This window comes from Humulus lupulus, chromosome 7, assembly GCF_963169125.1.
Source record: "Humulus lupulus chromosome 7, drHumLupu1.1, whole genome shotgun sequence".
Lineage (NCBI taxonomy): Eukaryota > Viridiplantae > Streptophyta > Magnoliopsida > Rosales > Cannabaceae > Humulus > Humulus lupulus.
The window spans coordinates 11,806,101-11,831,155 of NC_084799.1; the positions used below are offsets into that span (position 1 = coordinate 11,806,101).

Here is a 25,055-nt window from a genome sequence, read left to right on the forward strand (position 1 = left end):
CAACTGAAACTCAAATGAAAACAGAGCAAGACCAAGAGTTTTAATGGCTAAAAACTCACCTCAATCTTAGCAACACACCCTCTTCAATGGTAGAGCATAACCCTAGCTTATCACAGCTTGGTTCCTTGGCTTGGTTCCTTAAAAAGAGCTTGAAAATCCAAAGAGAAATGGGGGAGAAATGACCATCAGGAAAGAAGGGAAGGAGACTCTGTTTTCTACAGCTTCCTACAACCTTAATGATTAATATATATCCTTTAGGGTGAAAAGACCTAAATGCCCTCAAGTCTAAAATAAACCTTAACAGCCACCAAGGGAACAATCGTCATTTCACACCTATTTTGTTAATCATAATTAACACCCTCCAATTCTCGTTATTCTCAATATCCTCATATACCAATAATTCATATCCTGTTACCCTTTAATTCCCGGTAATGTTCTAATCATTAAAATCACCCTGAGACTTATCCCGAGCCCTGAACTTAATCCCGTTATGACCAGACCGAACACTTGCATTTCATGACCGTCTCATGCCAAAATGCTCGAAAAAATCCACATATAATGTGGTACCATTCATAACTCACCCACATGCACGAAAATACACAATTACGCCCTCAACGGGCCAAATTTCCAAAATGCCTTTCTAATGAAATATGAACCCATATGCATGCGTTTATCATCATATTATAATATAATTCACATAAACATGCATATAATCATCTAATATCGTAATAAATCAATTATGGCCCTCCCGGCCTCCTAATCAAGGTCCTAAACCTTATTAGGAAATTCGGGGCATTATAGGCCCGCCTCCAGACAGAGCCAGCCTCCTCATTCTTCAAGCCTAGGCTGCGGCGCCCTAGAATAGGGCCGCGGCCCAACCACGAACCAGCCCAAAAACCTCGTTTTCTCCATTTAAAAACCTTCCAAAAACCTATCCAAATATCTCCAAATTCCAAAATCAAAGTTCCCAAACATCCTAATTAACCAAAACCACTAAAACCCAAGCTTAAATTCATTCAAAAACTCATCAAAACACAAAATCCAATTCAAGCTTAAAAACTTTAAACACTCAGAACTTAAAACTTGTATTACCTCCAATTGAGTTGTTTCCCAGATAAATCTTCCGGCTAATAAGCTTCTAATCTTCCCTAGAATCGCTATGCCTCGATCCTCGCTTGAATCCGAGTCCTAGAACTCAAGTTTCCTTCGAAAATGTGATCGGGTATCGAAAATGGAACTTTGAGGGAGAGAGAACGTACTGAACGTTCTTTTTATTTCTTAATAGGTTACTTCAAGCTTAAGTAGCCTCAAGCAAATCCTAATGCTCGGGGTCCTGAAAACGCCCCCGGGGTAAAATAGTCAAACTCCCATAATTTTCCCCTAATCTTACTAACTCCCAATTTATCATCAAATATTTATTCACATTACCTAATATCCTGGTAATGTGTTAAATACCCCTTGACTCACTCTGAGTCAAGTATAAATCCCGTTGTGACTTTCCCACTAGCCTACCTCCTAGGATCGTCTCGTGCTGAGTAACCCTAGCATAACCAAATAATAATGAAGCACCTCACACATGCCACATATATGCCAAATATACCTGAAATGACCAAAATATGAAAATCACCAAATTGAACAAAATTGGGTTCACGTGCATATTTAATACATCTAAATATGCATATAATCATTTAATAGCATAATAAATCAATTATGGCCCTCCCGACCTCATAATCAAGGTCTTAAGCCTTATTAGGAAATTTGGGACGTTACAGTGGTTGTTCTAGGCATATGACAGGTAACAAAAGCATACTCACTGGCTTCAACCCTTTGAAAAATGGTGAAGTCATATTTGGAGATGTTATTTCTAGTAAGGTACTCGGTAGTGATTGTTGGTATTAAATATGAAAAATCAAGAATACGCAACAGAATGGATCTTTTAAAAAATTATTGATACTAGTTAGAACTATACATATATAAATATATTAAATGACACATAAATAAATAAGAGATTACCTCTTGTAGCCTATCAAGTGTCCTTGAATCTTCTTGTATAAATCAACAATCTTCCTATCATTTTCTTGAAAGCGCACACCCTAATCTTTCTGATTAATCCTCATACAAACAAAGATGTGTGCGGGCGTGTAGGATTTAAATGTTGATTTATAATATTGAATCTCCAAGACAAAAGTTATTAGCCTCATTATACAAGAGACCTTAACGAATGAATCAAAAGATCCAATTTAGATTGATCTACAAATGATCATCTATTGGGATAAGAATTAAATATTTATGTCAAACGGTAAGTTTATTAAGACAATTAATTCATATCGGTCCTATCATATATAATTTCTATTATATATGTCTATCTACATCAGTAATCTTAACCTAGATCACTTGCAACCCGTATGCTTAGTAAGCCGTACTAGTAACCATTCATTAAAGATTATTTACTTTAATATGTTATTGACTATTTTATTTATTATAAATGACTTTAATTCCCTCGTATTAATACATGATCATATCCTCATAAATGAATATGAGATTTTTTAATATTATTATATAATTTATTCAAACAATAATTATACTATTCAAATATAATAAAATTGTACTTTTATTTAAATCAATAAAATATCTTTACATGCTTTTAAGGCATTAATCCTAAAAGCGACATTCTAAATTTTGAGAGTTTAGAAAATTCACATACAGAAAAAAAAAAAAAAAAAAGGCGAGGCTTGAGTCTATTTTCAATTAGAGTTTCGATTACAAAAAAGTAGAGTAGAAATAAGACTCACTACTCAATTCGAAGGCGACACCCCTTACAGCCTTTACGAAGATTTCCCATCTTTGCTGCTTTTTTTTTTTATTTGAAATAGGATTGAGACATGCGTGTAGCTTCCAGTCTTTGACATCAAAAAATAAGGTTGTAATAACGAATCAGACATTTGATAATTTTCTCCTAGCTAGTGGAAGAAGGAAGACATGGATTTATAAGTAAAGACTAGCAGAGCATTCTACCTTTCACTAAATGGCCCACAAAAGCACAAATGATAGATATAGTCAATCGGATTCTAGAGTGCGAGGTTGGAAGAGTCAGCTACTGACCTGAGCGCAAAACCCCAACAAAATAAGTATAGGGATACCCAATCACATGTTGAGCAACTTCAAGATTCCTATCTACCTATTAAAATGAACAGACCAACTACTCAAAAGTTTAACAATGGGCACCATGACTGAAAGACACTCTTAGTCCAACGACAAGACTAAGAACATCTCATAATGTTTGGATGTGCTTAGAAAAAACATTTGCCCGAACTGAGAACATCAACTACAGTGTCAATTGCAGCCATGTCTGTAAAAAAAGTCTCTTACTTTAATGTTTTGGTAATCCAAGATTCCAAGTGTCTTTAATGGCATTTCAAGCCTTATTGTTTTGGTGGTACAAGTGTCTCAACGACATTTCAAGCCGAAGCACTTACCCTTTTGATGGGACTAAATTGGGCTCAATCTATTGGTCTTCTAGTTCAAGCATTTTCTCCAATTCACTCTCCTTAGTCTTGTCTGTAATCAATAACATTGCGTATAGTAATGAATTAGGAGTTATCTTTTCTTATATTAAAGCTCTACTGTCTAATTTTCTAATTGTAATTTAACAATGTGACCCATGAATTAGTTAAGCACACCCTTAGGCAAGATGACCAAGAAAAAAAACTCCTCTTATTTATAACTGTGTTTTATTTCAATCCAAACATAATGCAGCCTTCTTCTAAAAATATATATAATAATAATTTTTTTGATTATTTTAGGGTAAACATATCTTTTAATTTTAAAACATAAAAAATAAAATCTTTGAAGGGCAATGTCATTACTTAAGGAGAACATGGAAAAAAACATTCCCTATCTTTTCTCCTTAATCCAATTGGATCTCATTCACAAGTATAAGGAACCCACTTTCATTTACAAGCAATTTAGTTGAATAAGCACAAAAAACAGCCTACCTTGCGAAGTTCAAAGAATGTCTACAGATTGAAACCAACAAACAATGTCTCCCTAACTAAATAAGGTTAAAAAAAAAAAACTCAATGTGATCATTTTTCGAAAAATATTCTACTCCTAAAATACAGGTGGGTGAGAATAAAGAACAAAACTTAGCATCTCGGACAAAATTCTCTTCAAATGAAATAGTTTTAATTATAATTAGGTGACCCAACTATCAAAATTCTGTTGTCTGTAGTTGCGAGTTTTTCCTATTCTACTTTCTTTTGGCTTGGTAAGCTTTGGGAAAAATCTACATCTGACCTCATAGAAAGGACCCCTGCAGCAATATCTTTCATGGGGCAAAAAAATCAAGCAATACTTTGGACTGCCTTCTGTCTTCCATCACCATCTTCTTCATGCTCAACCTGACAAACGTTATTTACTATGCATATTCAGCTAGCTATAATAGACAGTATTATTATATCAAGCTACCCATAGTTTATTTACTGAGAGGGACTGATAACACTATTTTAGTTATTGACAGAACTCTGGTAATTTACAACAAAAGTAATACACATCTCTACCATTCAGTTATAAGAAGAAATCTACACCACTAAAGGAATAAAAGATCATTTTCTACACAATGATATGTTCATAACAAACTGTAAGTTTGCATATTTACCTCAACAATTACCCTCGCCTTCTTTTTCAATTTAGCAACAGCTCCATCTTTCTCAATCTTTCTAGCAGCCATAACAGACTCTTTTCTTACTCTCTTGCGAAGAAGTGGTTCCGCATCTTCATCATCTTCATCCAGTCCAACTACAAGAGTCAGCTTTATATGAGTTACATCTCATGGATATATTTGAGCATTTCCCCATAGTCTTATAACCAATAAGCAAAATAAAAACAGAGCAAATCGGGATATAGGAGGTTTAAATGTTAAACAAATAGGACATTAGAACCAGCTTTACCATTATCATCATCATCCGTGTGACTTTGGTCAATTCCAAGACCATCAAAATCTTCTATATCATCCTCTTCCTCAAGTTCCTCATAACCTTCAACATATTCAATCTCAGGTTCCTGCATTTTCCAAGAACAGAAAAGAGCAGAGGAGGAAATATAAGCAGTCCATACAATTCACATTTTCAACAGTAACATAAAAAAGGACATATTATACAAGAATACCTCCTCAACTTCTTCTTCTTCGCTGGCAAGCTGTAATTCTTCCTGCTCGAGAACCTTGTTGTATTCTTTGACAGGATAGTTATATATATCACCATAAACTCCTTTTTTAAGGCGTTCTAGTAATTCTTTTTCGATACTCTGTGGAAAAAAGCCCAAACCCTTTATAGATCCGTTGGAGAAAACATAATTTTTAAACATTAGTACAGCATTGCAGATTTATAACCTTATCCAACAAAGCAGCTTTTTCAGCCTTTTCTTCTCTCCTAGACTCCCTCTTTTTCTCTTTTCTAGGTGTTGTCATTATTTTCTCCCTGTTAGACACAAAAACAGAAGAGCGGAAAAAAAAATTACAAGTTAGATGCATCATGTAAAAGATATCACTCAGCAATAGCTAATCAAATCATGAACTTTATGCACACATAATAATGTCTTATCTTAGGATCAATTAAGACATCACATGATGAAAAGCGAAGCAACAATAACATGAGATAAACTAAACCTTGTTTTTAATGCAAGCTTCCTCATCCGTATCCTCATTTGTGTCATTTTTGTCAGCCGCTGCTTCGTCTTGTGTACAAGAAATTTAGGCCAATACATCTGTGAATTTAAGAGGGTAATTAAAAATTAGCAATTAAACACCTTTGGATCAAAATAATTCATTACATAATTAATGGAGAATTTTAATACCAAATGTTTGTCAATGATTTCGAGTGCTTTTTCATAATTCCTGGGCAACTTAACTCTTTCCCACAATTTGTTAGGCATATGAGCTCTTTCAATTGTTTTCATATAAAGATAGAACACTCCTGCAATACAATCACATAACATAATAATATATATAAATAATAATGCTCAAATCATATAAGTTATAACACCCCATAAAGGAACATACTTTAAGCCAAATAGCTACGGAACTAAAGCTGCAAAAGATCATTTATCTTCTCTCAAAGTTGATTTCATAAGTTAACAATTTTAGCCAATGAGACCCAGTAAACTATTCTCATGAAATAGGTAAAACAAACCTTGATAGCACACACATACAAATAAAAGACAGAAATGGGCAAGCCTAATGAGTCTTCTACTTTCTAAGTAACCAAACAAAAGCAAATAAAAAATTTGAAAATCATAACATTAGAGCAAGGGAAAATGAAAACCAATTACCATCATGGTCACGAATGGTGGCGTAGCGACTATTGGCAAGAGGGCAAGAGCTCCGGTTACAGATTCCAGTCACATTATATGGGTTTCGGCAAAAAATCCCAGTTTCAATTCTACAACACCCAAAACACCAATTACCACTTTTTTACAAATTGCCCATCAAAACTTTTAAGATGGCCAGTAATGGAAAATGTAGAACAGAGAAATTCAGCTTTACAAAAATATGAAAAAGAGACTAACTTGGCCATAAAACTGCAGTGCTTGTGCCTGATAACCTGCCATATAACCTCATCGTTCTGCATCTTTTACACCCACGGCGACACCTACGGACGGTCGGGAAGGAACGAGGGATCGTGAGAGAGAGATAGAGGAGGCGGCTGGGTAGATTTACGGTTTTACTAATCGGGTTCGGGTCGGATTTAGCCCGCTAGAAACGAGTTTTGTTATTTTCGGATCCATCGGGTGCGGTTCGGATTGGGTTTTTCGAGTTATTTATCTATGGATTTTATTTGTTTAAAAATTTATATATTTTGGATGATGTGTTTTTATCAGCTCTTTGAATTGTTTGTTTTAAAAAAGTTATTTTTGGACTATATATTTTGTAAAATTATTTAAATAGACTCCTAACCCTAATTTTAATTTTGATGAAGAAAAAAATTGAATGTAAGAGCATCTACAATGTAAAATGTTATATTTTGTGCAGATATCTCTCCAAGGTAACATTATAATCTACTATATTTTGCTGTGTTTATTACAGTATACAGTATATATGCCGCGTGTACTGTAGCACACGGTATTAACTCTTTTTTTTTTCTTTTATTATTTTATTATATATATTTATATTGTTATTTATATATATATTTATATTATTATATATATAATTTAAAATTTAGTTTATTATGTGGAGATTAAATTGTATATACCATAAAAAAAATATTATTAAAGATTATTAAAGATTTGTATTTTTTTTTTAATATTACATGTTACAAATTTAAAGACACATTAAAAAAATTAAAATTGAACACATTAAACATCACATTCTCATTATAATCAATAGTACGCATTCTCAACATTCACAATCACATTACAATTTGAGCACTTGTGGGACGAATATGGTAACTCACAAAATTAAAAAATATATTTTCAAGTGTGTCTTTTAGGTTTAATTTAATCTAATGTAATGTAATATTTTTTTTCCATAAATGTAATATTTTTTCTCTAGTGATGTAATCTTTATGTTACTACATGCAATATGATCTTTTAATTTATGGAGTTTTAATTATTTATATAGTATTATTGTCATGTAATTAATGAGTAGTTTATTTAAAACATTAATTAGATATAATAATTGTGATGATTTTGATAAATTAATATAATAATAAAAAGAATATTCAATTTATTTAAAAAAATAATATAATAATAAAGAAAAAAAAATTGTGTAGTTTTTAGTATTGTGATTAGAGTGAAAATAATTTTTGACACCAAATTTGGTGTCAGGTTGGAGATGCTCTAACAACATAGTTTTTAAGTTATTAGGAATATTAGTATTAGGAATATTAGTATTTGGTTGTTGTAACTGGTTTCTGTTAGGTGTGTATTTTCTGTTGTGGTTTGGTTTGTACTCTTGGACCTTTGGTTATATAAGGGTCATTTGTGTAATAATAAAGTTAGAGAGGTTTTCTTTCATTGTCTCGTGGGTATTCACTAATATGGTATCAGAGAGTATATTCCTTTTCTTGAAACCCTGTTTTTGTTTTTTTCTCTGTCACCCTTGTCTTGGAAACACAAACTGAAACCCTCTTCTGCTTTTTTTTGAAACCCTTTTCTTGAAAAAACCGAAACCCTCCCTTGTTCTTGAAACCCTCAGCCGCCTGGGTCCTCTCTGCTCAACCGTGACCTTCTCAGCCGCCTGGTTCGCGTGGGTCGTCTCTGCTCAGCTGTGTCCTCTGCTCAGCCGCCTGGTTCGCGTCCATCCTCCCTGCTCAGCCGCCTGGTTCGTTGCTCATGGCTCGCACAAGACAATCTCAGCCACGAAGCTCATCGGTCTCCAGCTTGCCCCCTGCGCCGGCCACCGTCCCTGGTGCGTCTCCTTCAGCTCCGGCCATGGCGCCTGGTCCTTCTCCGAACCCTAGTGTTGCTGCGCCTCTTGCTGAATCGTCTTCCTCACCTCCTCGTGACGGTCTGCCAGCTGCCCCATCGCCTCCCTCTCCGGGTCCTCAGCCCCCTCCTCCGGCCACTGTTCTCCCGAGGTGCTCTGCTCCTTCTGGCGATGGTCCTCCGAGCCTTGGCATTCCGTGTGCCTCAACAGCCCCTATATGTCAACCTTCTCAATTTGATCACATCTATCACTTGGGAACCGGAGACAATCCCAATTTTCTGATATCAACTCTGTTGACGTGGTTCTTCGCCAACAGGTAATTAAGAGAAGAAGAGAAAGGGATTAGTGCTGAAAATAGAACCGTTACAGATATGAAATCTTAGAGAATGAACTATGTGACTCAAGACACGTTTTTTAAGTGGTTCAAAGGTTAAAATCCTTTTACTCCACTAGTCAATATTATTGATATATTCTGGGTATTTGGTTTACAAAGTATATGGCTCTTTCGAGACTATTTTTTCCAACCCCTATCAACTCCCAGGGTCCCCATATTTATAGGAGAAGGCACCTGGAAGTTGGTAGGGAGGTCATCACGTGACCTTACCATTCGTCATATCAACTCTGTAACATTTATGATTAATTCCTAAACCTGACACATAAGTGTGGTCTAATCAGTATGTAAGGAGATAATGGGCCGCACGGCCCAACCCAGCCGTGGGTGTCTGAATGCGCACGTTCCTGATGCGTGCCCGGAAAGTCAGGGAGATATCGGACACGTGATGTCAGATATAGGCACGTTTATCTTGCGTGTGTTGACTTTACAAAGGATCAGGAATCCACGAGCATAAGCTCGCACAACGAGCTGCTTCACTGACCCAACCTTCGGCCTTAAGGACTCCTTCCCCCAGTCTTGGGCAGCATTGGCGGGTTCTTGAGGATGCCTCGAGCTAAGTGGGTACGACCTGGAAAACCGGATCTCTGACCTGGGGAGGCTTACGGACTAATCCTTGATTAGTCCGAGGCCCGATCTGCTAACCAGCCCGTGGGAAAACCAAGGCGTACATCTGCCCCCCAAGCTCCTGCTCGTGGTATATGACGTCATATATAGAAGACCACAGTAGGGGCTTTTAGACTTCCCTACAACCCTTCACATTCCACTTTTTGTGCAGGCGTCTAATACGTGGAACGCCGTGGGTGGTGACGGTACGTTTTACGAGAACCGCATTTAATGGCCTAGCCTATTGCCCAGCCGTCGTTTCATATTTCGAGTGGAAGGCCTCGGATCCCTCACTAGGGTCATCCAAGAGCCTTCTTCACGTGATCCTTCCCTTATATAAAAAAGGGGGTGGCCATCCTACGCACGGACCACCCCTTCATTCAGAAATTTCCCAAAATCTCTTTCCTTCTTCCTTCTCTGACTCTCAGAAGAACGAAACCCTCGACTCTACTGCTACCATTTTCCTTGTTCTCGAAGCTCAGGCGCACGAGTTCCTCCAAAGCTTTGGAAGCTATCGTATTGACGAGGCTCCTATCAACGCAACACTCACGTTTTCCATCCAGCCATATATTGTAAGTCTTCTGACCCTGGTCATTTTGAAAAAGAAATGCCGCTGTAGCTTAGGTAAAAATTTTTTTTACTGTAGCCGCATGCAAGGGTTTTCTGGGTTGCGTGGGTAGGAGGGCAACAGCCCCTTTTAGGCTAGGGCACACTTGTTGTAGGAAATTGCCTTAGAGTATGGGTTTCAAGATGTTTCTTCAGGAACAATTTATGGTTAGGATTTTTAGGAACTTTGGGTGCAAAACCGGGTAGCTTAGGGGATACGCTTCAAAAGCGGTTTTGCATCGTTCTGCCTGTTGGAACTTTCCCCCCAAGGCAAATTTTTACTCTGAGCCCCCTGACACACGAATTCTGAGTAAACCTGGGATCTGTTGGGAGCATACGCGCGTGTTCATTGAACCGCGTGGTTCCACTCTCCACGGGCTGGGCTTACCTCAGCTCGTGTAAATAATAATTGCTTCGTCCTTCTGCTTGGGTCGCCTTTTCTAAAGTGTTTTCTTTTGTTCGATAGGCGACCAGATGGCTCCAAAAAGGGACTTGCCTCAGAAGAACGTGGGAAGCTCGATCTCCCAGCAAGAAAAAGGAAAAGCGGTGATGCCCAGCTCGCCGATCCCCCACTTTGGCCCGGCCGTGGAGAGACAAGTCGAGGTGGCCCCCAATGCATTCTTTGAGGCGGAGAGGATCGTCTCAAAGGTGACTGACCAGGCGAAGATCAACAAACTTTTTCTCACCCACAAGAACCCACTGGGGAAGGCCTCAGTCATAGCCCGACCTGCCGCGGAGGGCGAGCGGAGCTGTACGCCGCTAGACGAATCGTTCACGGCCTGGAGCGGTGAGCACTTCAAGGCAGGGGCCTTCCTCCCCCTGGACCAGTACTTCGCCGACTTTCTGAATTACGTGGGGCTGGCCCCATTTCAGCTTCCCCCCAACTCCTACCATCTGCTGGCGGGGTTGAGGTACTTGTTCAAGAAGTAGGAGTGGGAGGTCCCTACTCCTGCTGATATTTTATATTTCTTTTGCCTCAAAGCCAGCCCGGATCAGCGAGGGCGAGGTGACGGGTTTTACTATTTAACCCGTTTTCCAAATACGGCGACGGTCATCGAGCTGCCAAGTCATCCAAATGACTTCAAGGACCAGTTTTTCATGTCAACTGGGTTCCGGAACTGTGAGCACCACTACTTCAATCGTCCTCGTAAGTGAACCCTGACCCTAGCTCGCCTTTTGAGTTTTGTTTAATTTTAGCTCTCCCGTATTCCATTCTGACTCCAGCCCAACTCTTGCAGCCATTTACGCGAGGACCGAGAAGTCTGCGACCCTCGGGGGTCAATATGAAACACTGGCGGGCTTGCCCCCCAGCGAAAAGGACTACCGCGTGCTCGTGACGGACGAGACGATGGCGTTCTGCAAACTGATTTTTCCAAATCAGACTCTGAACCTGAAGAGACCCCGAGGGCCCCCAGCTCGCGCAAACAGACCTATCATAGTGGAGGAGGTCGCGGAAGAGGAGGACGACACAGCTGAAGTTCCGCTCGTGAGGAATAGAAAGAGGACCTTGGAGGTCGCTCAAGGGATGGACGAGGAGAGGATCTGAACCGGAGCAGCCGCGGGTCCTTCCGGCCAAGGTAACCCTTATTTGTTTAAGAGTATAGATAAGGCCACTACAGACCCCTGGCTGGTTAGGTTCAACCCTAGGCAGATCGTCCATCATCACGGGAGGGACCCGGACCTGAATACACTCTTGCTCCATTGTGTTGACCGACTCGTGCTGGATCACCAAGAGAGTCGGCCTAGGGGTACCATAGTAGTAGATAACACCCTAGCTTTTAGGTCGATCCTTTTTTTGAGTATGGGACCAACTTACGCACATGGCCATCATTTCAGAGGGGTGCCTATGCCCCGGGGTTTAGACAGTATGTAGAGGAGTCGAGCCCCGAGTCAGGACCGGACCTAGAATCCGCGCCAGTTCGTGAGATAATTGTCCTAGGCTCTTCCAGTTCGGGGGGTAGGGCTCCCTTAATATTCGTATACTTTTTTTTTGCTTTTAACTTCTGCATGTTTGCTAACTTGTAATAACCATGTTTTTCTTTGGCAGAAGAGATTTCTCAGCCCGGGGGTAATTTGCGGGGTGTAGTCTTCGGCGGGAATCCCCCAGCAGGGCCAAGGTTGAAAAGGCTCCGAGAGTCCAAGAGCGCGGCCGGGGCTTCCACCAAATCCCCGGCCAAGGAGAAGGAAAAGACCCCGCCATCCCAGGTCGAGGGGGCGATCTTCCCCGTTGCCCGAGCAGGACACATGCCCCCGCCGCGCCAGCGGTCTCCACCAACCGCCCAGAACGTGGTACTGGAGGTCGGGACTCCGGACGTACGCATCCCGGTCGACCCTCAGGATCTGGGAAAGATCCCAGAAGCATTCCGGGGAACGGTGTATGAGTCGGCGAGCTATGTCGTCGGCCTCTTCTACAAGCTCAAAGAGAAGGATCTCCGGGCTATCGAAGCAACGAGCCCGGTCCGAGTCATAGAGTCTTCGTTGGACATGACCGTAACGGTAATCTGCCCCACTCCTTTAAAGTTGTAACACTTGTACAATGCCTTGTTTTTCCACTTAGCCAACTTATCCTTCCTTTCTCGCAGGGCATTGCTGCCGCTCATCGAGGTATCGCTAGGACCAAGGCTCAGCTCGAGGAGATGGAGGCTGAGCGCCAGGCCACCCTTCAGGAAGCTCAGGCGGTGAAATATGCGCTGGCGGCTTCGAAGGACGAGCTAGAGAGGAGCCGCTCCGAGAACCGAGAACTTAAAACCTCCCTTGCCACTTCGCGAGCAGATCTCGAGGCAGCGAAGACCGAGGCCCAGACTGCCCTGGAGGCCGCCTTGGAAGCCGAGCGGGCCATCTCGGAGCAGTCCCTGCAGGACCTGTTCTATCACTGCTGGGCCCATAACCTGGATGCTGACTTCTCCTTTATGTCGCCGGACCTCTGGGCTTCCTTGCTGCCGAAGCTCCAAGCCCGCCTAAACAAAGAGGCACCGCCCTCAGAGACTGGGGAGGCCTCTGGCGCGGTGGAGCAGGATGAGACTGCGACCTCAAAAGGACCAGCTGACGGGGCCTAGGGCACTTCTCTTTGAGCATTTTTAATTATTTTTATTTTCTTTGTAACCTTTTCATGAGGTGTTTTCACCTTGAGACGATTTACTTGGCAATCTCAACTTATAAATATATATATTTTTTTTATTTATAAGCCTAGTTCATGCTAACCGTTATTTATATCCCGAGCTCTTTAAGAAAAAGCCACGACCAATAAACTTAAGTTAACTTCCAAGTTTTATGACCCGGTTAAAACGAGGAACTCATTTTGAAAACTTAGTTCGTGTTAACTTTTATTCATATCCCGAGCTCTTTAAGAAGAACCACGATCAATAAATTTAAGTTAACTTCTAAGTTTTATGACCCGGTTAAAACCAGGAACTTATTTTGAAAACTTAGTTCGTGTTAACTTTTATCCATATCCCGAGCTCTTTAAGAAGAACCACGATCAATAAATTTAAGTTAAATTCTAAGTTTTATGACCAGGTTAAAACCAGGAACTCATTTTGAAAACTTAGTTCGTGTTAACTTTTATCCATATCCCGAGCTCTTTAAGAAGAACCACGATCAATAAATTTAAGTTAACTTCTAAGTTTTATGACCCGGTTAAAACCAGGAACTCATTTTGAAAACTTAGTTCGTGTTAACTCTTATCCATATCCCGAGTTCTTTAAGAAGAACCACGATCAATAAATTTAAGTTAACTTCTAAGTTTTATGACCCGGTTAAAACCAGGAACTTATTTTGAAAACTTAGTTCGCGCTAACCCTTACCCATAGATAAGAGTCAACACCTAAGTCATTAAGGAGACCTGGTTATGTCCAGGTACCATATGCCCCCCAAGTAACTGGGAAAGGGTCTTTCGTGGTTACTTTTAAAATCACACTTGCAAATAGAAAGAAACATTCGATTCTTATTTATACATAGAAAGTGGCCCTCCATGCCTTACAAGTGGATCACTGATAGTATTTCTTTAAGTGGATGGCATTCCAAGTCCGCGGGATCGCCCCTCCATCAAGTCGAGCTAACTTATAAGTTCCCTCCTTGATGACTTCTACGACCTGGTATGGTCCTTCCCAGTTCGGTCCCAAAACCCCATCTTTGGGATCTTTACCGGCCAGGAAAACTCTCCTTAGGACCAAATCGCCAATGCTAAAGAAGCATTTTTTGACCTTGGCGTTGAAGTAGCGAGTGATATTTTGTTGATAATGGGCGAGTTGGAGTTGCGAATCCTCCCGCTTTTCATCAATCAGGTCTAGGGAATGGAACAGGAGTTCGTGGTTCTGGTCTTGGTCGGAGGATTGGACTCTATGCGACAGAACCTTAACCTCCATGGGGAGGACTGCTTCACTCCCGAAGGCTAGGGAGAAAGGAGTGTGACCCGTGGGAGTTCGATGCAAGGTCCGGTATGCCTACAGGACCTGGGGGAGCTGGTCTGGCCAGACCCCTTTTGCCTCGTCTAGCCTCTTCTTGAGGCTTGTCTTTAGTGTTTTGTTCACAGCCTCGACCTGGCCGTTCGCCTGGGGATAGGCCACGAACGAGAAACTTTTCACAATTCCATGCCTTTCACAAAATTCGGTGAACAGATCGCTGTCAAATTGGGTGCCGTTGTCGGAGACGATCTTCTTAGGAAGGCCATATCGACAAATGATGCTTTTTACCACAAAGTCGAGTACTTTCTTTGGCGTTATTGTCGCCAATGGCTTTGCTTCGGCCCACTTGGTGAAGTAGTCAATGGCTACCACGGCGTAGCGAACCCCGCCCTTCCCGGTGGGCAGGGCGCCCACTAGATCTATTCCCCAAACGGCAAATGGCTAAGGAGCCGAGATCATTTTTAGCTCGACCGGAGGAGCTCGGGCAACCACAGCGAATCGCTGACACTTGTCGCACCTTTTCACATACGAGACTGAGTCTTTGGACAGAGTCGGCCAATAATAACCTTTCCTGAGAACCTTTAAGGCCAGGCTTTGCCCCCCAGTGTGGTCTCCGCAGAATCCTTCGTGAACTTCCTGCAGGATGGCCTTCGCTTCGCTTGGAAGAACGCACCGAAGGAGAGGTAGGGAGTGCCCACGTCGGTACAATACTCCTTCGATTAACGTATATCTCGGAGCTTGATAAAGGACTCGTCGTGCGTCGTTACGCTCTTCGGGTAACCTGCCCTTGACGAGATACTCAAGAATGGGAGTCATCCAGGTCAGCCTAATATCAATCATCTCGATCTCTATCTGACCTCCCTCTATACTTGGCTTCTCCAAGAATTCTATTGGCACCAACCCCAGGGTTTCTGCCTCTCCCGAGGTGGCGAGTTTGGCGAGAGCATCTGCGTTGGCGTTCTGCTCCCGAGGTATTTGTTCGATCGAACCTCGCCCAAACACGGACAGCTCGACTTTTACTTTTGCCAAGTAGGCAGCCATCTTTGGTCCCCGCGCCTGATATTCTCCCAGAACCTGGTTCACCACGAGCTGGGAGTCACTGAAGCACTGGACGGAGTTCGCCTTTAGCTCGCTAGCTACCCTCAGCCCAGCCAACAAAGCCTCGTACTCTGCTTCGTTGTTAGACGCCTTGAACCCAAACCTTAGCGCCGAGTGGAATCTATGTCCCTCGGGGGATATCAGGATGATTCCGGCCCTGGAGCCGTTCTTGTTAGATGAACCATCGACGAATATCTTCCACGACGAAAGTGGGGAGGTGACCTGAAGCAAGCCTTCTGATGGATTCTCCTGGAATCCTGTGCACTCCGCCACGAAGTCGGCCAAGGCCTGACTTTTTATGGCAGTTCGCGGAGTATAGAAAATCTCGAACTGACTGAGTTCGATCGCCCACTTTAGCAAACATCCCGATGCTTCAGGCTTTTGCAACACCTGCCTCATGGGCTGATCGGTCATGACGTGCACAGAGTGGGACTGGAAGTACGGCCTGAGCTTTCGCGAGGCCGTGATTAGGCAGAACGCCAGTTTTTCCATCAGTGGGTATCGTGACTCTGCTCCGAGGAGTCTCTTGCTGATGTAGTAGAATGGCTTTTGAACTTGGTCCTCTTCTCGCACTAGCACGGCGCTTGCTGCATCCTCAGTGATGGCCATGTACAGATAAAGAGGTTCTCCTGCCCTGGGCTTGGACAACACGGGCGGCTCAGCCAGATGCGCCTTCAAGTCGAGGAATGCACTTTCGCCTTCTACCGTCCATTCAAACTTCTTGTTTCCCCGGAGCAGCTTGTAGAAGGGCAAACACTTGTCGATTGATTTGGAAATGAACCGGTTGAGTGCTGCCACTCTTCCTGTGAGGCCTTGGACGTCTTTCCGCGACCTGGGGGAAGGAAGCTCGAGCAGTGACCTGATTTTGTCGGGGTTTGCCTCGATTCCTCGGGTATTGACTATGAACCCCAGGAATTTCCCTGATGCGACACCGAACGTGCATTTCTGAGGATTTAGCCTCATGCCGTATTCTCATAATATTTTAAAACATTCTTCCTGGTCGGGAACATGGTTGTTGGCAGTCTTTGATTTGACAAGCATGTCATCAACATACAACTCCATGTTCTTTCCGATCTGGTCCGCGAACATTCTATTTACTAACCTCTGATAGGTAGCTCTGGCATTCTTCAAACCGAATGGCATGACTTTATAGCAATAGACATTCGTTGGGGTCATGAAGCTGGTATGCTCCTGGTCCGCTGGGTTCATCGCGATCTGATTGTAGCCTGAGTACGCGTCCATGAAGGACATGAGCTCGTGCCCCGCCGTGGCATCCACCAGCTGATCGATCCTTGGCAATGGAAAGCAATCCTTGGGGCAGGCTTTATTCAGGTCGGAGAAATCAATACAGGTCTGCCACTTCCCGTTGGGCTTTGGAACCAGCACGGGATTAGCGACCCAAATTGGAAATTTGGCTTCGCGGATAAAACCACATTTTTTGAGCCGGGCCACTTCTTCTTCAAGGGCTTCGGCTCGGGTCGTTCCTAAACGTCTCTGCTTTTGGGATCTGGCAGGAACACTTTTATCCAGGTGGAGTGTATGCATGATGACACTCGGACTAATCCCCACCATGTCCTCGTGGGACCAGGCGAATACGTCCAAGCTATTCCTCAGAAATGCAATCAGCTCCGCCTTTCTCTTGTCGCAGAGGTTCTTCCCAAGCTTAACCGTCCGTGACGGATTCTGTTCGTCAATGATCACCTCCTCGAGCTCCTCAATAGCCTGGAGCTCGGATCTATCCTCGCCTACTCGGGGGTCAATTTCCTCATTTAGGGCGATCTTTTCCTCTTCGGAAATCTGAGGTTTTTCAATCTCGGGAGCCGCCTTGGGTCCCCGAGATTCCTCTTCGCCTTGAATGGCCATTGCCAGCTGCCCGGGTTTAGACTTTCCCTTCATGGAAATGCTGTAGCATTCCCTGGCAGCGAGCTGATCGCCCTTGATGGTACTGACTCCCGTTGCAGTTGGGAACTTCATGGCGAGGTGTCGAACGGAAGTGATGGCTTCGAAAGCTATGAGTGCAGGTCGGCCCAAAATGGCGTTGTAGGCAGCGGAGCAGTCAATGACCACGAACTCAAGTAGCTTGGAGACTGTCCGAGACTCTTCTCCTAGGGTGATTACCAGCTCGATCGTCCCTATCACTGCCGATCCTTCTCCCGAAAAGCCATACAGCATCATCGAGGTGGCCTTTAGCTCGGCGACAGTCAGACCCATCTTTTCTAAGGTGGATCGGAATAGGAGGTTCACCGAGCTCCCATTGTCCACCAACACTCTCCTTACTTTCCGGTTGGCGAGCTGGACTGCTACGACCAAGGGATCGTTATGAGGGAATTGGACATGGCCTGCGTCTTCCTCCGTGAAAGTTATCGGTTGTTTCTCTAACCGTTGTTGTTTTGACTGACGTTGCTCCGGGGCGAACTCCGCTCCGTTATGAGTCTTTAACTCATTCACATACCTCTTCTGTGCACCTCTGCTCGTGCCAGCCATATGCGGCCCTCCAGAGATGGTGAATATCTCTCCCTCGATCACGGGAGGAGGGACGTCCTGATCTACCCGAGGCCCGGGCTGATTGGCTGGGACTTCTGGAGTTGGTCGACCCGCTGGGACCCTGTTTCGTGAATATTGCGCCAAGGGGCCTGCTCGGATGAGAGTCTCGATTTCATCTTTCAGATGTCTGCAATCGTCGGTATTGTGGCCGATGTTGTTATGGAAATGGCAGAACTTCGAAGTATCTCTCTTTCCCTTGTGGTGCTTCAATGGCTCCGGCCTCTTCCAGGGTACCCGAGCAGCGTTGGCCAGGAAAATGTTTTCCCTAGACTGGGTGAGCTTGGTATACGTTGTAAACACGGGCTTGAATTTGTCCACAGACTTATTCTTCTTCTGACCGTGCTGGCTGTTTTCACCGTTTCCCTTTCTTTTGCCACCGCCGGGCTGGTTGTTCTGCGCGTCGTCGGGGATTGCCACCGCGATTTCCGTCCCTGCCCAGCGGGCTTCTCGAGAACCTGGCTGGTCCCCGCGGCTGAAGCTTCTGCTTCTTCTAAGTTTATCAATTCTTGGGCTCTGTTAAGAAATTCGTTAACCGAGCTGACTCCCTTCCTCTGGATATCTTTCCACAGGTCTCCCCCGACCAGGATTCCGGTTCTCATGGCCATGAGCTTAGAGCTATCGTCAGCGTCCCGAGCTCGAGCAGCGACATTCGTGAATCTGCTCAAGTAGGCTTTTAGCGTCTCACCGGGCTGCTGTCTTACGTTAGCTAGGGAGTCTGCCTGGATTCGGGCGGCCTGGGAGGCGCGGAATGCCCTTTTGAAGTCAGCTGAAAAAGTCTTCCAGGAACTGATTGACTGTCTTTTACTTTGCTTGAACCACTGCCTGGCAGGTCCGATCAATGTGGACGGAAATATCAAGCAACGCAGCTCCGGGCCAATGTTATGAGCCATCATTAGGGTGTTGAACATTCCCAAATGATCCGACGGGTCTCTGTCCCTGTTGAACTTTGACAAATAGGGCATCCAGAAACCGGATGGGTAGGCCGTCGCTGCTATATTGGGGGCGAAGAGTTCCATTTCGTCGCCAGAATCATACTCGTCTTTTTCTTTCTCTGTCAGGAGCTTTCTCATCAGTTCCTCCATCTGAGTCAGGCGCTCAAGGGTTTTGTCCTGAGATCCTGGGTTATTCCGGGGCTGTTCCGGAGCTCCGGACCCATTGTACACATTAGGTGGGTTGTTGCCCCTCCTATCTTGAGATAGGTTATTTGGGACATTCCCTCCGTTACGTACTTCGGATCGGACCCCTGCCGAGCGGGCCTGCCTACCACCTTCGGTTCGATCGTCTCTGTGAGAGTTGAGGTGATCTCAGAGGTCGCCTCCTTGTGTAGTCTGGATACTTTGTGCCGAACTCAGTCGCTGACGCAGGTCTCCTCCCGAGAGATCACTCCGGTGACTACCGGTCCAGTGGCTCCTGCTGGATAGGCTTGGAGTGCGTCTTTGGCGGTTACGACCTGACCCTTCCCCTGGCACCCTGCTGCGCTAGGAAGGCCCGGCCGACGGCGGGTCTCTCCTACTACTCCCGTAGGCTGGGACGTCCCGAATGGGTTGAGGAGATGGGTATCTGATTGGAGAAGGAGGATGCCTGATTGGGGAGGCGATCCTAGTTCCGTCCGTACGGATCAAATTTGGCGGGGGCCTTTCGGCCCTGGCAGCTTGCTGGTCCTGCGCAGGGCGAGCTGGACGAGGTGCAGGACGGTCTTCTGGGACGGGCTGGCGCTGCTGGCCCGTCCTGGATCTCCTTCGGGAGTTTCCTCGAGCTCTCCTGGGCGTCCTCGAGGAAGGTTGAGAGCTAGGGGTTGACGTCCTCACTGAATGGCTGTAATCCTGTTGTCTGACCCCAGGCCTTTCCCTGAAGTTTGCCTCTTGATGGTGCGATGAAGGGGCGGAGTTGGCTGCATGAGGCCTATCTGAACGACTATGTCTGGACCGATTACTCCGGCGAGACTTAGGAGCCTCACCTTGCCTCTCTCCAACGTTAACGTTGGTTGTGAGAGGGGGTAGTCGGGCCAGAAAATCCTCGATCTGCCGACCGGCTGTTGCTAACTGGCTCCTCAGTTGAGCATTCTCCATCTCCACCGCAGTATAATAACACGGGTTTGGATTAGGTGGCCGGGGTGCTGAGCTACCAGTGTCCTCCTGGCCCGCCGGCTGCTTTCTTGGCCTCTGCTGGACTTCAGGAATTTGCTCATCAGGGATGGTAATATGGTGGGCCTCCTGCCCATCATGAGGTTATGTTTCGTTGCCATGCCTAGATCGAGTGGTCACCATAGTTGGGTGTTTGCGGTAGCACTAATCGAACTTGCTCTCAATGAAAGCACCAAACTGTTGACGCGGTTCTTCGCCAACAGGTAATTAAGAGAAGAAGAGAAAGGGATTAGTGCTGAAAATAGAACCGTCACAGATATGAAATCTTAGAGAATGAACTATGTGACTCAAGACACGTTTTTTAAGTGGTTCAAAGGTTAAAATCCTTCTACTCCACTAGTCAATATTATTGATATATTCTGGGTATTTGGTTTACAAAGTATATGGCTCTTTCGAGACTATTTTGTCCAACCCCTATCAACTCCCAGGGTCCCCATATTTATAGGAGAAGGCACCTGGAAGTTGGTAGGGAGGTCATCACGTGACCTTACCATTGGTCATATCAACTCTATAACATTTATGATTAATTCCTAAACCTGACACATAAGTGTGGTCTAATCAGTATGTAAGGAGATAATGGGTCGCACGACCCAACCCAGCCGTGGGTGTCTGAATGCGCACGTTCCTGATGCGTGCCCGGAAAGTCAGGGAGATATCGGACACGTGATGTCAGATATAGGCACGTTTATCTTGCGTGTGTTGACTTTACAAAGGATCAGGAATCCACGAGCATAAGCTCGCACAACGAGCTGCTTCACTGACCCAACCTTCGGCCTTAAGGACTCCTTCCCCTAGTCTTGGGCAGCATTGGCGGGTTCTTGAGGATGCCTCGAGCTAAGTGGGTACGACCTGGAAAACCGGATCTCTGACCTGGGGAGGCTTACGGACTAATCCTTGATTAGTCCGAGGCCCGATCTGCTAACCAGCCCGTGGGAAAACCAAGGCGTACAAACTCATATTTTAACAGGGCAAGACAATTTTCAGCCATGGAAGAGGGCTGCTTCCATCTCCATTGCTGCTAAAAATAAAACCTAGTTTATAAACGGGTCCCTGCCTCAACCCCTACCCATGATCCTTTTTTTCATGCTTGGGTTAAGTGTAATAATATGGTTATGGCTTGGATTTTACAATCCGTTTCTCGTGAAATTGCAGCTAGCATTATGTTTCAAGATTCAGCCACCGCTATGTGGAAGGACCTCCATGAGCGATTTAATCAAGGCAATGGTCCTCGGATATTCCAGCTTCACACTTCAGTCCACACCATCAAACAAGGTGACTCGGATGTCAATTCCTACTTTACTCGTCTCAAAGCTATTTGGGATGAACTTAAGGAGTTTCAGCCAATTATCCCTTGTTCTTGTGGCTGTAAATGTGGTGTTGTTGAAAGATTGCTTGGATATTATCACAGGGATCAAATTATACAATTTCTGGCGGGTCTCAATGACTCTTTTTCTTCTGTGAGAGCCCAAATTCTGCTCTATGATCCTCTTCCTCTGCTGTCCAAAGTTTTCTCCATGATCTCTCAAGAAAAAAGACAAAGAAGTCTAGGCCACACCATGCCTTTCATTGCTGCTACTGCGGGTTCACACACTTCTACCAAGCCTCCTTCATCAAGATCAAAGAAACCGAGACCCACTTGTTCTCATTGTCTCAAGCCGGGTCACTTAGTGGAAAAATGCTTTTTTCTTCATGGGTTTCCTCCTGGGTACGGTGACAAGCGTCGTCAAGATGAAGCTATCAAACCTTCTGTTCATCAAGCTTCCGCTTCTGGGTCGATTTTAGGCAAACCACCTGTGCTGTCCCAAACCGAGCTCAATCAGCAGCTTATCTCCCTTCTAAGTCAGAATCTTCAGCACACCGTGGCTGCCACAGACACCAATATGCCGATTGTCTCACAAGTATCTGGTAATCTCGTTGACTTTCCTTCATGTCTGTGTTACTCCCTTAAATGCTTTAAGACTATTGATAAACATCCTACTGCCACTTTAGTAACTTTACCTGATGGACATATCATTCCTATTTCTTATTCTGGCACTGTTCAGCTTTCTAGCTGCATTATCTTGACTGATGTTTTATTTGTACCTGATTTTCAGCATAATCTCTTCTCGGTTAATGCTTTCTTGCAACATAGTCATAACTCTCTAATTTTTTCTGCTTCTGAATGCTTTATTCAGGCACCCTCTCGGACTTCCAAGATTGGGATTGCTAAGAAAATAGGCCGGCTGTTTTACTTTGAACAAGACCGTCAATTCTTACATGTTGTACATTCTGACAATACTCTTAATACTTGTACTAAAATGGACCAATGGAATTTCTGCCTTGGCCATCCATCTATGTCAATTTCAAATTCAATAAATAAAACTCTTGTTTTTTCTAACAAGTCTTATGATCATGTTTGCTCTATTTGTCACTTAGCTAAACAAAAACGACTTCCCTTTGTGTCTAATAATAATCGTGCTTCTCAGCATTTTGATCTTGTTCATTTTGACATTTGGGGGCCCTTTCATGTTATTAGCATAGAAGGTTACAAGTATTTTCTTACAATGGTCGATGATCACACTCGATTTACATGGGTATATTTACTTAAAGCAAAATCTGATGTGCAAACTGTTATTCCTCAGTTTTTTTCTCTAATTGCTACTCAATTTTCCATTTCTATTAAAGTTGTTAGATGTGATAATGCAAAAGAACTTAACCTATCTTCTTTCTATGCTTCCAAAGGGATTGAACAATTTCACTCATGTGTTGATCGGCCTCAACAAAATTCCGTGGTTGAACGAAAGCATCAACACATCCTCAATGTTGCTCGGTCATTATTATTTCAATCTCATATTTCTCTATCTTATTGGTCATATCTCATTACCACAACTGTCTATCTAATTAATAGAACTCCATCTTTACTTTTAAAGAAAAAGACTTCATTTGAGCTGCTTTATAATAAATTGCCCTCGTATGAGCATCTTAGAAACTTTGGTTGCCTTGCTTATGCCTCTACTTTAGATTGGAATAGACATAAATTCTCACCTAGATCTAAAGCTTGTGTTTTTATTGGTTATCCTCATGGAATGAAGGCCTATACTTTGCTTGATATTGAGACTCACCAGATATTTCAATCTAGAGATGTCATCTTCTATGAACATATTTATCCTTTGAAGAATGATAACTCTACTGTGTCTAATGATTCATTTCTCCTAACCAAAGTGTTTGATACAGGATCTCCTCATCCTCAAGTGCCCTCTTCTTTCAATAACACCCTTGAGGATCCCTCTCCTGTGGGTACCACTTCTAAAAGTGGCCAAACTATTTCTCGCCCCTCTTATCTCAAAGACTATGCTTGTAACTTTGTTATTTCTAAGTCTTCTACTACTTACCCCTTATCTGATGTTCTCTCTTATGATAGGTTAAATGATCACTTTAGGGCTGCCATTTTGTCTGCTCATATGGTAGTAGAACCATCCAGTTACAAGCAAGCTTCAAACATTCCAGAGTGGCAGCAAGCTATGCATGATGAACTCCATGCACTTGACCGAAATCACACTTGGGAAATTGTCTCTCTTCCTCCTGGCCAGCATGCTATAGGTTGCAAATGGCTCTACAAAATCAAATATCAACCAAGTGGAGCCATTGATCGCTACAAGGCCTGGTTAGTTGCCAAAGGCTACAACCAAAAGCAAGGTATTGATTACTCTGACACTTTTGCACCTGTTGCAAAGTTTAATACTCTTAAATTACTTCTTGCTGTTGCTGCCATTAAAAATTGGTCTTTATACCAATTAGATATCAACAATGCTTTCTTACATGGGGACTTAAATGAAGATGTCTACATGACAATTCCAAAAGGGTATCAATCCAATAGTCCCCTACCAAAAGATGCGGTTTGTAAGTTAACCAAAAGTCTTTATGGCTTAAAACAAGCCCCAAGACAATGGTACTACAAACTTAGCACATATCTTATTTCTAGTGGTTTCCGTCAATCTCAATCGGACCACACATTATTCATTAAGAACACTTCTAATATCTTTATTGCTCTTCTAATCTATGTTGACGATATTATTATTGCCTCAAATAATGATGATGCTACCTCTCATTTTAAAGACATGTTACACTCTGTTTTTCAACTAAAAGACCTTGGCCCTTTACGATTCTTCTTAGGCCTTGAGATTGGGCGTTCTCCCAAAGGTATATCTATGTCTCAGCGCCCATTTACCTTACAATTATTGAGTGATACAGGTTACTTGGGGGTCAAACCTTCTTCCACTCCAATGGAGCCTAATGCAAAACTCAATAAAGATGAAGGGGATCTCTTAGCTGACCCCACCATATATAGACGATTAATCGGTAAACTCATCTACTTAACGATTACTCGTCCTGACATTTCTTTTGCTGTCAATAAGCTAAGTCAATTCTTAGCTTCTCCAAGGACTCCTCATCTCAATGCAGCGCATCGTATCCTTCAATATTTAAAGGGCACTCCTGGCCAAGGCCTCTTTTTTTATGCTAAATCCCCTCCTCACTTAAATGCTTATGCTGAAACTAACTTTAAATGTGAAGATCTATCTCTCAAAATTTTCACAGATGCAGATTGGGCTTCTTGTAGTGATACCCAGACGGTCTGTGTCTGGTTACTGTGTCTTCCTTGGCCAATCTCTCATCTCATGGAAATCTAAGAAGCAAACCACTGTCTCTAGATCGTCAGCTGAAGCTGAATACCGTGCTATGGCCAACACCACATGCGAGATCACATGGCTTCTCTCCTTACTGAAGGACTTTGATATTCAACATTCACATCCCGCCATTCTCTATTGTGACAACACGGCTGCTATACACATCTCGGAAAACCT

At 43.5% G+C, this 25,055-nt stretch overlaps 2 protein-coding genes across 2 annotated transcripts; one reads left to right on the forward strand and one right to left on the reverse strand.

Annotated features, from left to right (window-relative positions):
* Nucleotides 1-3,878: 3,878 nt before the first annotated feature.
* Nucleotides 3,879-6,858, reverse strand: LOC133790686 (uncharacterized). Its single transcript, XM_062228423.1, has 9 exons — nucleotides 6,565-6,858; nucleotides 6,328-6,437; nucleotides 5,854-5,972; nucleotides 5,666-5,763; nucleotides 5,390-5,477; nucleotides 5,167-5,304; nucleotides 4,950-5,061; nucleotides 4,658-4,797; nucleotides 3,879-4,400 (listed from the first exon to the last, which is right to left on the reverse strand). Exons 1-9 carry the CDS (start codon nucleotides 6,624-6,626, stop codon nucleotides 4,344-4,346), a joined length of 924 nt encoding a protein of 307 aa, XP_062084407.1. The 5' UTR covers nucleotides 6,627-6,858; the 3' UTR covers nucleotides 3,879-4,343.
* Nucleotides 6,859-20,825: 13,967 nt separating this feature from the next.
* On the forward strand, nucleotides 20,826-22,487 carry LOC133790687 (uncharacterized). Its single transcript, XM_062228424.1, has 2 exons — nucleotides 20,826-22,119; nucleotides 22,389-22,487. Exons 1-2 carry the CDS (start codon nucleotides 21,321-21,323, stop codon nucleotides 22,421-22,423), a joined length of 834 nt encoding a protein of 277 aa, XP_062084408.1. The 5' UTR covers nucleotides 20,826-21,320; the 3' UTR covers nucleotides 22,424-22,487.
* Nucleotides 22,488-25,055: the final 2,568 nt, after the last annotated feature.

Coding starts and splice junctions, on each gene's coding strand:
- LOC133790686 (XM_062228423.1), bottom strand. CDS start 6,626: ATGCAGAACGATGAGGTTATATGGCAGGTTATCAGGCACAAGCACTGC. Junction 6,438..6,564: donor CACTGCAGTTTTATGGCCAA/GTTAGTCTCTTT, acceptor TGGGTGTTGTAG/AATTGAAACTGGGATTTTTT. Junction 5,062..5,166: donor AAGAAGAAGAAGTTGAGGAG/GTATTCTTGTAT, acceptor TGGAAAATGCAG/GAACCTGAGATTGAATATGT.
- LOC133790687 (XM_062228424.1), top strand. CDS start 21,321: ATGGTTATGGCTTGGATTTTACAATCCGTTTCTCGTGAAATTGCAGCT. Junction 22,120..22,388: donor GATTGTCTCACAAGTATCTG/GTAATCTCGTTG, acceptor TGCTTTATTCAG/GCACCCTCTCGGACTTCCAA.